Source organism: Lampris incognitus, chromosome 17 (assembly GCF_029633865.1).
Source record: "Lampris incognitus isolate fLamInc1 chromosome 17, fLamInc1.hap2, whole genome shotgun sequence".
Classification (NCBI taxonomy): Eukaryota; Metazoa; Chordata; class Actinopteri; order Lampriformes; family Lampridae; genus Lampris; species Lampris incognitus.
The window spans coordinates 17,545,477-17,557,575 of record NC_079227.1 but is presented as its reverse complement, the minus strand read 5'-3'; the positions used below and the strand labels follow the sequence as shown (position 1 = coordinate 17,557,575).

At 43.0% G+C, this 12,099-nt stretch overlaps 2 protein-coding genes across 4 annotated transcripts in view; both read left to right on the top strand.

Moving 5' to 3' along the window:
- LOC130127104 (ATP-citrate synthase-like) overlaps positions 1-3,787 on the top strand; it is a 58,159-nt gene extending 54,372 nt beyond the window's left edge. For all 3 annotated transcript variants that reach the window (XM_056296676.1, XM_056296675.1, XM_056296677.1), the window contains 3 exons: positions 385-467; positions 2,133-2,209; positions 2,297-3,787. In XM_056296676.1, the coding sequence (XP_056152651.1) occupies positions 385-467; positions 2,133-2,209; positions 2,297-2,391 (255 nt within the window). In that variant the 3' untranslated portion in view covers positions 2,392-3,787. The remainder of the gene's footprint in view (positions 1-384; positions 468-2,132; positions 2,210-2,296) is intronic.
- Positions 3,788-6,432: 2,645 nt separating this feature from the next.
- Positions 6,433-12,082, top strand: LOC130127761 (kelch-like protein 11). Its single transcript, XM_056297485.1, has 2 exons — positions 6,433-7,016; positions 9,675-12,082. Exons 1-2 carry the CDS (start codon positions 6,490-6,492, stop codon positions 11,248-11,250), a joined length of 2,103 nt encoding a protein of 700 aa, XP_056153460.1. The 5' UTR covers positions 6,433-6,489; the 3' UTR covers positions 11,251-12,082.
- The last annotated feature ends 17 nt before the right edge of the window (positions 12,083-12,099 follow it).

Here is a 12,099-nt window from a genome sequence, read left to right as displayed (position 1 = left end):
ACATGGAGAGGTTTATGGAACTCTGGCAGGAACACTTGCTTTATCTTTTTCTTCATGTTTTAGAACATAAGACTGCCAACAGTACCATCATGTCTGTCCTGAAGCCATAACTGATAAAAGGTTTTGATAGACGGCGTAGAGCACTCCTTTCTGTTCCCTTGTGAACCTGGACCTTGGTCGTAAAAGGCTGTATACATTGCTACTTGTTGAACTAGATGTGTAGTGTCCAACCTGGCAGCTAAGATATTCCACAAATTAGTGCAATTTGATGCTAGTCTGAGATGCTGAACATCCTAAAATACAAATTTGTTGTCTAGTCTGGTCTGATGTTTTAGTGGTCTTCCTCTAGACTGCTGATGGAAAAAAAAATTTTTTTTCCCTCAGAAACCCAATCTGATTCTCAACGTAGATGGTTTCATTGGAGTCGCCTTTGTGGATTTGCTTCGAACGTGTGGAGGCTTCACACGGTAAGAACGTTAAACTCAGCAGGGGCTTCATTATGAGTTCCATAGATGTTTCAGTAAGTCAAGAAATTGCCAAAGTGAATGCTTTTGTGAAGGGATCCACAAGTTAATTTTTCACCGTTGATACCATTTCAGAGTATTTAAATTAAGTAACTGCAGGTATCCCCACCCTTATAAATGGCACATTTGCATAATGACTGCACCAGTTGGTTTTAAATACAAATTACCATGATCATTAACTAGAGTTGGTGACTCAATGACTGCTGGGATAGGCTCCAGCATCCCCGTGACCCTGAGGATAAACAGTTTGGATAATGACTGGATTAACTAGAATTACAATGGCCATGTGTACCATTCAGAGGATTGGGGAATAGTTGCAATTACAGCATAAACACACCACGCCAGAAATTAGTCCACCCCAAGGATCAGGTCCCCCGGCAGAAACAACGCAATATAGCGTATGCTGTTAAGTGCCAGGAGGATTGCCGTGACTTGTACATCAGGGAAACCAAACAGATGCTGACCAAGAGAATGGCACAACACAGAAGGCTTACCTCATTAGGCAAGGACTCTGCAGTCTACACCCATCTACAGGCCTGTGGCCACTCTTTCAAGAATGAGGATGTCCACATCCTTGACAGGGAGGAACGTTGGTTTGTACGGGGAGTCAGAGGCCATCTGTCTGAAGAGGGAACGACCATCCCTGAATGACAGAAAGTTGAATCAGTTCATCTGGATGCAACGTTTATTGAGAGAAACATTTCATCACTCATCTAAGTGACCTCTTCAGTCTTAACTGACTGCAGGTATCTCCACCCGTGTCCCATATGTGTTTTACCCATACGTTTATTTTGTTATTGTATTCTTAAAATGAATGTTCTCTGCATTTAACCCATCCTATTGTATAGGAGCAGTGGGCAGCAGCAGCGCCCAGGGACCAACTCCAGTTCTTCTTTCCTATTGCCTTGGTCAGGGGCACAGGCAGGAGTATTAACCCTAACATGCATGTCTTTTTGATGGTGGGAGGAAACCCGTGCAAACTCCACATAGAAAGGACCTGGGATGGCCTGAGGTTCGAACCCAGGACCTTCTAGCTGTGTGGCAACAGGGCTAACCACTGGGCCACCATGGCGCCCCAGTGCCCCCACAATGAATGCTGTGATTGCAACTATTCCCCAATCCTCTGTAAATAGTACACATTGCCATTGTAACTCTAGTTAATGGTCACGGCAATTTGCATATGAAACCGATGGTTCTTTTCGGTTATTATGCCACTGTATTGTTTATAAGGGTGGGGATACCTGCAGTCAGCTGAGACCGAAGAGGTCACTTAGATGAGTGACGAAACGTTTCTCTCATTAAAAGATGTGTCCAGATGAACTGATTCAACTTTCTGGTATTTCCTTACCTGGATGTCACTTAGCTGAGCATGCATCAAGATACCAGAAACTGTTAATTGATTAGACATTTAGTTCTATACATGGACATTTAGTTTGTAATATTTTGCATTTTTAGCTTGTTTTAATAACATTTATTTTGTTTTTTGTTTTTTTTTCAGTTGTGCCTTATATACTACAACACTATTTATATATCGGCTTGATATCCGTATTACTGATTGTAAACAGTTAGATATTGTTTCACTTTGGCTTATTGTTGATCTTGTTTCAGGGATGAGGCAGACGAGTTCGTGGAGATTGGTGCTCTGAATGGTATCTTTGTCCTGGGCCGAAGTATGGGCTTTATCGGTGAGTCCCACAAAAAAAGAGCATTCATTTATTAGGACTTTGCTTGGTGATTGAACTAAGTTTCCTTTCTTTCCTCTCACATGGCAGGCCACTACTTGGACCAGAAGAGGCTGAAGCAGGGTTTGTACCGCCACCCCTGGGATGACATCTCCTATGTGCTTCCTGAACACATGTCCATGTAATCGTGACATCACACCACAGGATGCACCTCCAGATGGAAAAGCCCAAGTCAAATAGGCAAGGTTTCACTGCCTGCTTATGACATTAGCCGCCTTGAGGAAAATTGGGCAGGATGACTCTGTAAAGCAGAAATACGGTTTGACCAAGGTATCTTGGTAGCGTGGCACACTAGATTTTATGGAGAGAAAAAAGGGGAACCAAGTTTTTAGTTTTAGATTTTTGACAAAACTATTTAAATGGGTTGAGACGTAACTTATTCAGTTGTAAACAAAGAGCCAAACCAATGCAAAGTGCATCTACTGTGGCAGCACAAAAGTTTATTGGTACTTGGGGAAAATGCACACAGCTCTGCTTAATGCAGTTGGTACAGGGACATAATACACAACATAGTATATTTACCATGGCCCTTTTGATTATGGCGTCTGAATAGTAAATCAAAAGTAGTGTTCCTCAACGCAGTTGTGCTCCTGCTCCACTCAAACTCGGCAATACTTGTCTTTTCTTTTTTTTCTTTTTCTTTTTACTATTTGCAAAATGAATCAGTCATTTTAACATTTGTCCTGCGTTTGCCCTGTCTTTGACTCCCCAGAAAGTGTGCACGCGTATATTTTCTGGGGTGACTCTGTATTGCACCTTAGTATAAACACTCACAAACTAGAACTAATTTTTAAACTGTGAACTTCTTCCTCCAAATAAATTCCACTTCAGGTGAGAAAGATTCTGGATGATGTGTAATCATAATGATAAAGATATACCAAAGTATTTTTAGAAATTAGTTATTGTTACCCATTTAACTCCACTGAAGAGAATATCCAGCTGTAAATGTTACAGGGCTTATCTAAACTCCCTTTGTTTTAAGGCAGCATTGGAGAGAGAAAAAAGAGAGATTGAGGTAAAACTTAATTAAAACATGCAGTATACTATTTTCAAGTGTCACTATATCATTGCCCTCACCAATACAGTAGAAGATGTCGAGGAGTGGTTGAAGTTCGCCAGCTGTAGATGCAATACAGATGTCACTGGATTCAAGTTTTTCACAATTAAGAATAGAAATTGGACTTACCTGTTTTTGTGATTTTCACAATGGAGAAGAATCGGGATGGGAAGGCTAAAATGCTTTATGAATGTGCCCTTTGAGTCTTAAGCGCACATTTATGCGAGGGACCATGAAGGCAGTTTATTTGGGGATTAAAGTTTTGCATGTACAATTAAAGACATCTCGCTTTGTAACGCTCTTAAGACTTGACATCACCTCAAGATGCTTTGTAACTTCCCTCTGTATGGCCTGCTATGTTTGTTCTTTGTTTAGCTGTTTTTATTTAACTGTGAAAAAATGCTTTGTTTTTGTTTTTTAAATACATGCTGTTATATAGTAGCAGAATAAAGTTCTTGTTTAACTTTTCACTTTGGGTATTCTGGTTTTGTGTAAATCTAGGTCACGCTTTGAGCATGACCCAAGTGGACCAGGTGTAGCGGGGCTGTCATGTAACGCAGGAATAAATGGTCAGGGTGCATGTTGGTTGTCTCTGACCTAATTAAATTAGACACTCTTATCTGTGATGGGAGATCCTTGGTTGATAACCCTATTACACGCCTGCTTCTTCCAGCTTTCAACTCCAGGGCTGAGGTTCTATACATGGTTTTTCATCCATTTATTGCATATCAAAGGTGTCTTTTCATCCTAAACCAATTCAGTCTTAATATCAGATTCAACAATTCCCTTCTAAAAAAGACCCTAACCGGCATAAGTTATGATAAGAGATATTTGCAAAGGGAGAAAATCAGCATGGGAGCAGGAAAGGGGGTTGGTGGACTAATTTTGTTTTGTAAATCGTGCTCCTCTTGTGACCCAGCACAGTTGGATAATTGTGCAGATCCGCCGTTGACACCAAGTTAATGTCATTATAATGTATGACATGAGGTTTTCTGCATCGTCAATGTATTGAGACTAACTTTATGCTATGTGGAGTAGCTCACTCTGAAGATGGTTTCACTTGATAATGTTACTATCAGTTTGTAGTATTACTATTGATAGTATTGCTATCAATTAAAACATGCTACAACAGTTGGTGCAAGCCCAATGTACAACATTACGTCGATATAGGACGCGTTATCAAACAGACGAATCGCTTTTACGGCGGTTTTACCCCCCAATATCGAGCAATGGTTTATAGACGTTCATAATCACATCACATTTCGGGTGTGGTTTTTGCTCATTTTAAAACGCAGACCGCCAGGACTAAGTCGAGTCACTGGCCATCACAGTAGATAGAATTTGACGACGTATGACGTTCAGTGAGTAAGGTACGTGCTGCCACATTTCGTATCCCCAAAAGAATATGTCCCCTCCCGTGCCGTGGCGGGATATTTTATTGTAGTGGGTGTGTATATATATATATATATATATATATATATATATATATATATATATATATACACTACCGTTCAAAAGTTTGGGATCAGCCAAACAATTTTGTGTTTTCCATGAAAAGTCACACTTATTCACCACCATATGTTGTGAAATGAATAGAAAATAGAGTCAAGACATTGACAAGGTTAGAAATAATGATTTGTATTTGAAATAAGATTTTTTTTACATCAAACTTTGCTTTCGTCAAAGAATCCTCCATTTGCAGCAATTACAGCATTGCAGACCTTTGGCATTCTAGCTGTTAATTTGTTGAGGTAATCTGGAGAAATTGCACCCCACGCTTCCAGAAGCAGCTCCCACAAATTGGATTGGTTGGATGGGCACTTCTTTGAGCAGATTGAGTTTCTGGAGCATCACATTTGTGGGGTCAATTAAACGCTCAAAATGGCCAGAAAAAGAGAACTTTCATCTGAAACTCGACAGTCTATTCTTGTTCTTAGAAATGAAGGCTATTCCATGCGAGAAATTGCTAAGAAATTGAAGATTTCCTACACCGGTGTGTACTACTCCCTTCAGAGGACAGCACAAACAGGCTCTAACAGGTACTATTTAATGAAGATGCCAGTTGGGGACCTGTGAGGCGTCTGTTTCTCAAACTAGAGACTCTAATGTACTTATCTTCTTGCTCAGTTGTGCAACGCGGCCTCCCACTTCTTTTTCTACTCTGGTTAGAGCCTGTTTGTGCTGTCCTCTGAAGGGAGTAGTATACACAGCAATGCTGTAATTGCTGCAAATGGAGGATTCTTTGACGAAAGCAAAGTTTGATGTAAAAAAAATCTTATTTCAAATACAAATCATTATTTCTAACCTTGTCAATGTCTTGACTCTATTTTCTATTCATTTCACAACATATGGTGGTGAATAAGTGTGACTTTTCATGGAAAACACAAAATTGTTTGGGTGATCCCAAACTTTTGAACGGTAGTGTATATATGTGTGTGTGTGTGTGTGTGTATAAACTTGGCACAAAAAGTAAGGAAATGTGTGTTTGGTAGATTATTTCTTTGTTGTAACAATGCTTCTTGGCATTAAATCTTATATCAGGCACCTGATTGTCAGCAGCTGGGGTACCAGAAGCTCAAAACAAGAGTCAATAGCAACAGCAAAATAAGCTGTTTGGCATTGGCAGGGAAGATTTGGCAAATTTTTCATGGGCACAACCCACATACTCAGCTCTGCTGCTCATCCCACAAATGCATGTTCCTTACAGATGTGGCCCCATTTAAAAGGGAAATAAACTTTCCAACGGTATAAGATTCATTGCCAAGAAGCATTGTTACAACAAAGAAATGATCTACCAAACACAAATGTCCTTACTTTTTGTGCTTAGGTTATATATATATATATATATATATATATATATATATATATATATATATATATATATATATATATATATATATATATATAAGATTGGGTCTATCGACACCTTTAAAAAGCTACCTAAAGCAGGTGAATTTCGACTGCAAAAACGAATGTGCAGATAACCTGATTATAAACCCGTTTCTTTCTGTCTCCTTAGGCTCAAGAGCCAAGTGCATGCGCGTTCCCGCGGCATTGCGGAAACGCGTTGTTTTGGGGGCGCTAACTTGCCGCTGCGCAGCCCCCGGCGCCGTGGAGATCCAACCTGTAGCTCCTCCGCCCAGCCCAAGAGACGGTTCGCCCACACATGTCAGTGTTTGAATGCTTGTTTACCTGCCTCGTGTGTAGCCATGACTCCTTTCCGCGGATGTTTCAGTTCGCTGCTGCGCGGCTGAGGCTACCCCCTGCCGATATGACGGCACCGGCGGCGAGCTCCTCGGAGGACGCGGAATGGACCGCCGCGCCGGGAGCAGAACCGGAGGAGGCGGAGGAGCTCTCCTGTCCGGCCCGTTGCTCGGAGCTGTCCCGTCGGCAGAACGAGCAAAGGAAAGCGGGCTTGTTCTGCGACGTGACGCTGGCGTTTGAGGCGGGCGGGGCGTCCGGCCATGGCGGCCGAAGCTTCGAGTTGTCCGCGCACCGCACGGTTCTGGTCGCCGCGACGGACTTCTTCCTGCCGCGTCTGGAGGCGCGGCCACGGCGAGTGGAGCTCCGCGACTGGAGGACCCGGACGGGCCCCGAGCCGAGCGCCGCGGAGGGCGTCGTGCAGTTCATGTACACCGGGGAAATACGGGTCACCGCCGCCAATGTGCACGACGTGCTGGAACTCGCTGACAGGTAACAGCGTCATTATACGTTTTTAAGGCCATCGGTACTTTTTTTCCATCATTATTTTTCCTTTTACGCTAACATGGAAACACAAACAGGACAAGGAAATAAAAACAAAAAAATCCAAATAAGAGATAAATGAAAAGCTATTAAAGAAACGTATTGTAACGTGCATGGATAACGATGTCTCCCGCGGTGCGGGCGACACGGGTTCGCTTCCCGGCCGCGGCAGTTCCTGCGGTTGCGTTGTCCCCCGAATTCGCTACAGTATTAACCGTAAGCATCACTGAGGGTTTTAAGCTAAACGGCGAGTTAGAGAATCAATAGAGTAAAATGGATTTATTATTTTTCTCTGGTAGACAGTCGGGGTGGATTCAGTGCAAATGAGCCACGTCGCAGCGTTTGCGCTGCTGTTTTCATCTCTGAATGTCAGAATTTGAATTGTTTAGATGTGTATGTAGGGGAGCACACTCGTGTTTTAAACTTTTCTAACACTTAGGGCTTAAGATAAATACATTTTGTTGGACATGGTTGTCTTTTTCACATTTTACATTAGATAAGCTACCTATAACAAATCGCAATATTAAATCACAATATATCGATTGCCATTAAAATATTGCAATAATAATTTGGGAGGTGCTTGCAGATTCATATGTCAGCAGGGGCGGAGCTAGGCTCAGCACAGCGGGGCGAAGCATTCTTGGGGGGCCCTTCTGATAGTCATTTTAGAATTCACAGCTGTAAAATAGCTGATATATCCTATCCCCTGCTATCCATAAACACAACTTGTCACTTAGTGAGCCAAGCAAGCCTAAGTCTAAGAAAACATACGATGAAGCCATTTAGTCAGCCGAGCCTGTTCTGAAGAACAAAAAAGAAAACAGGTTGCCAGTTGTGTTCAAATGTTTCAGCACCAAGGACAACACATGGTGCTCTATGGGCATCGACTGAAGAACGGTTCAACACCACCACCGATGGACAGCGACAGGCCAGGTTTACTGTCTCAGCACCATGTCTTTCTTACATAAGAATAACATAAACATAAAACAGACAGCAGTCTACAACACTACAAGGCCTGTTCAAATAGACAGTCTATAACACCAGGCAGTAATACAGACACGTACGGAGATGCGGTAAGCATGGAGTTCAAACAACAGATTAATTTATTCTGACTGATTTCTTCATAACAAACATTTAAGTTAATAAAGAATAAATATGGATGTTTCACTCACCAAGTGTTGTCCCTGCTCAGCCTGTAGTCCATTTGTGTATTTCACCATCCTCCATAGAATAAAATAATCCGAACAGGTTAATGAACTTTGTACATATCACGGTCCCTTTTTAAAACTTCATCCGCCTCTCCTTCATGGTGGCAAACCTGTCAACCACTTTGTCTTTGTCAATGTTTATGTCCTGCTCAACACAGCAAAGTGAGGCTGGATAGTCTGGCCTCGTCCATGGACAAACGCAAATCTGTCTGAATAAATAGAAGGAGTCTCTGTCTGTATTTCTATGTATATATGTCTGTATGTGTGTCTGTCCTTCGATTTTCTCGACAACCTTTCATCCGACCAACTTCACACTTGGCTCTTGTATTGCTGAGGACCCAAGGAAGTGCACAGTCGAGTGTGAAGTTGTTTGGGTGAGCGGTTGTCCCGAAAATCCAAGGATAGACACACACAGTATTCTGATTCTGGCATACATACACAGAAACATTATTTCTGTGGCGACTGGACGAACAGCGCCACTCTGCCATTACAATCCACATTGTGGTCAGAGGGGGGATTACACACGAAGAGCCTCTGCACTAGCAGCTCTTAACAGCTGAAATTTCGTTTTGCACTGGCGCTGCTGATGGAAATGGTTTTGTAAAAACTAGCGTGGCCTCTACTGAGCGTGGGCCCTTGGGCGGTCGCTTTATTTATGAATGTCACATATCTAGAGGGTTAAGATCTGTACAGGGTTTTGGGCATTCGTGCTATCATCAAAATTAAGGCCTCTGGACCCGTGGATGATATATGGAGCCCATTTTATATAGTCACAGAAAGTTGAATCAGTTGATCGGGACACAACGTTTAGTAGGAGAAACGTCAATGATCACTCGTCCAAGTGACCTCTTAAATCTCAACTGACTGCAGGTATCCCCACCCTTATAAACAATACAGCTGCATAATGACCGAAACCAACTGGCGAATGCAGCTGTGCTGTTTGTAAGGTTGGGGGATAACTGCAGTCAGGTGAGACTGAAGAGGTCACTTGGATGAGTGATGAAACGTTTCCTCTCGTTAAATGTGTCCAGATGAACTGATTCTACTTTCTGTGATTACCTTACCTGGATTATTGAGCATGCAGAAAGACATTTTATATAGTATTTCCCCACATGTTAAATGAGCCATAAAGTGATGCTTTCAAGTGCTGCAACTAAACCAAGATGAGTAAGCTGTGTGCTTGCTGGTGGTATAACTGGCCTTCCATTCTTTAACTATAAGTTTCAACAGGTAATACTATTAATTTTGTCTAATTTGAAATATTTAAAAGATATTACCTCGGTGTTTACTCATGCACATACTAGTTGGCTTTATGGCCTATGAAATGTAGTAATGAAATGAGGGGAGCTGCCATTGCTTTGCTTTGAAAATAAAGTTTGTCTTACGTATATATGTGCAGGCTCCTGTTGGTGCAGTTAAAGGACTTCTGTGCGGAGTTCCTGAAGAAGAAGTTGAGGCTGACCAACTGCATCACGGTGCACAGCCTGGCTCATATGTACAACCTGGACGAGCTGACCCTGAGAGCTGTTGAGATGATTCGACGAAACTTCCCCAGAGTTATCCAGGACTTGGAGTTCTACACGCTCCCACTTCACCTAGTGCGGGACTGGCTGTCTGACTCCGAAATCACTGTGGACTCAGAGGAGGTGCTGTTTGATACTATTGTAAAATGGGTGCAGCGAGACCCACAAGCGCGGATTACATACTTTGAAGAGCTGTTCCAGCTCTTAAGGCTCTCTCAAATCAAGCCAACCTACCTGGCTCATGTGGTGAAAAAGGAGCCATTGGTTGCCAACAGTGCAGTTTGCCAGCAGCTAGTGTTCAGTGCTTTAGAAACCCATGCTGTTGGATTCGAGAACCTCAAGTCAGCTGGCTTTGACCTCTGTGCCTTGTATATGGCGAGCACCCAGCCACGCTTGGGCCAGAACATGGATGTGATCATGGTCGTGGGTGGTGTGTCAGAGGGTGGAGATTATTTGAGTGAGTGTGTGGGTTACATAGTTTACGAGGACCGTTGGGTCAGCCTGCCACACATTCACAACCACCTGGACGGGCATGCTGTCGCAGTTACTGACACCCATGTGTATGTGGCAGGGTCCATGGAACCTGGATTTGGTAAGACTGTAGAGCGTTATGATCCGAGCCTCAACATCTGGGAGCAGGTCAGCAACCTCACCACCCACAAGCACTCTTTTGGCCTTGTAAGTATCAAAAACACTCTCTACAGCTTTGGTGGCCATGGCAACTTCAGTCCAAGCTTCAAGGATGTCAGCATGTATGAGCCTGAGCAGGACAAGTGGCACAACCTGGAGTCAGCACCTAAGATCCTACGAGATGTGAAGGTAGTGAGTGTGGAGGACCGCTTTGTGTATGTGGTGGCTCAGACACCGGTTGACAAGGACAGCAAGGATGGGCTGAAGACCGTGATCACACGTTATGACACAGAGAGCTGCCAGTGGCAAGAGGTGGACTCTCTGCCCTTCTTGGACAACTACTGTGCCTTTCAGATGGCAGTAGCACCCACCAATTTCTACCATACAGCTTCCTGCTGCCCCAAGAGCTACAATGTACCGGACAAGATATGTCAGCAGAAAATAAGCAGTGCCGTCGCAGATGACATCCTCGAGAGCCTGCCACCAGAGGTCATTGGCATTGAGGGTGCTGCAGTGTGTTTCCTGGCTGACAATGTCTTCATCATCGGTGGGTGGAAGAACAGCGATGAAGTGGACAAGCGATACCGCAGGGATGCCTACTACTACTCTGCAGAGAAAAAGCGCTGGATGCTGCTGCCACCCATGCCCCAGCCACGCTGTCGAGCCACCGCCTGCCATGTGCGCATCCCTTACCGGTTCCTCTATGGCTGCCAGCACTACCCCGTGCCCCAGAACCCAGCATGCCAGCAGGATTGCATGCAGCAGCTCCACCGGCACACCCTCATCCTGCACAGACAGCTGCAGTCTCAGACTGAATGTTGATATTTGTCTCATTGGTCTGTGGGAAAATATTTTTACATATTGTTCCTTTTCCTAAATTAACACTTAATTCACTAATTGGTGGCTTTTGACATTTAATACTTTATCATACATTTTGTGAAGTGACAATGATGTATGGATTGAGGAATCAGTCTTGCAGAATAAATGTTTGCAAATATTAGAATGTTTAAGACTTTGTAATGAAGCACAAGAAGAAATAGTCGGACATTGTGCTTAGTTTTATGCAGCCTCATCTTAATCATTTTGGCTTTACAAAACAAGCGTATGCCTTAATGTACTTTTATTCTTTGTAAATTTGATGGGTGTCTCAGATATTTAAAAAATATTAAATTCGTGACATTTTATCACAGGAAAGCTTTGCTTTACACAGTTGTTTGTGTACTGAGGTAAAATGTACCTGAATGTATCTGCATTGGACAATTTAGAGAAATAAGATCATCTTAATTTAGCCAAGCACTATATCGCTATTGTTCCGTTAGGCCTCTGGTGTTGTGAGCTTATCCGCACACGTAATGTGAACAATGTTAATGTGCGAGTGAAAACAAGTGAATCAGTTGCTAGTGGTGGCTTGGAGATTGTTCCAAAGTCCTCCTGCAAAGTCAGGAATGCACAGTTTTTGACATTAGCATAGCTGCATTTGTGTTCTACTCATTAGCTCTAGTATAACCATGCAACCTTTTAGATTTGGATGTGAGTACTATTTTTTATTGTTTGGTTTAGATTTGATATCAGCCCAGTTGGGACGCTGATTTGTTTTTGCAAGTAGGATGTGTCCTGATTTCATGCTGCTCTTTGAAAATGAGAAGAGGCTAGGTGGGGGGGGGGGCTTTA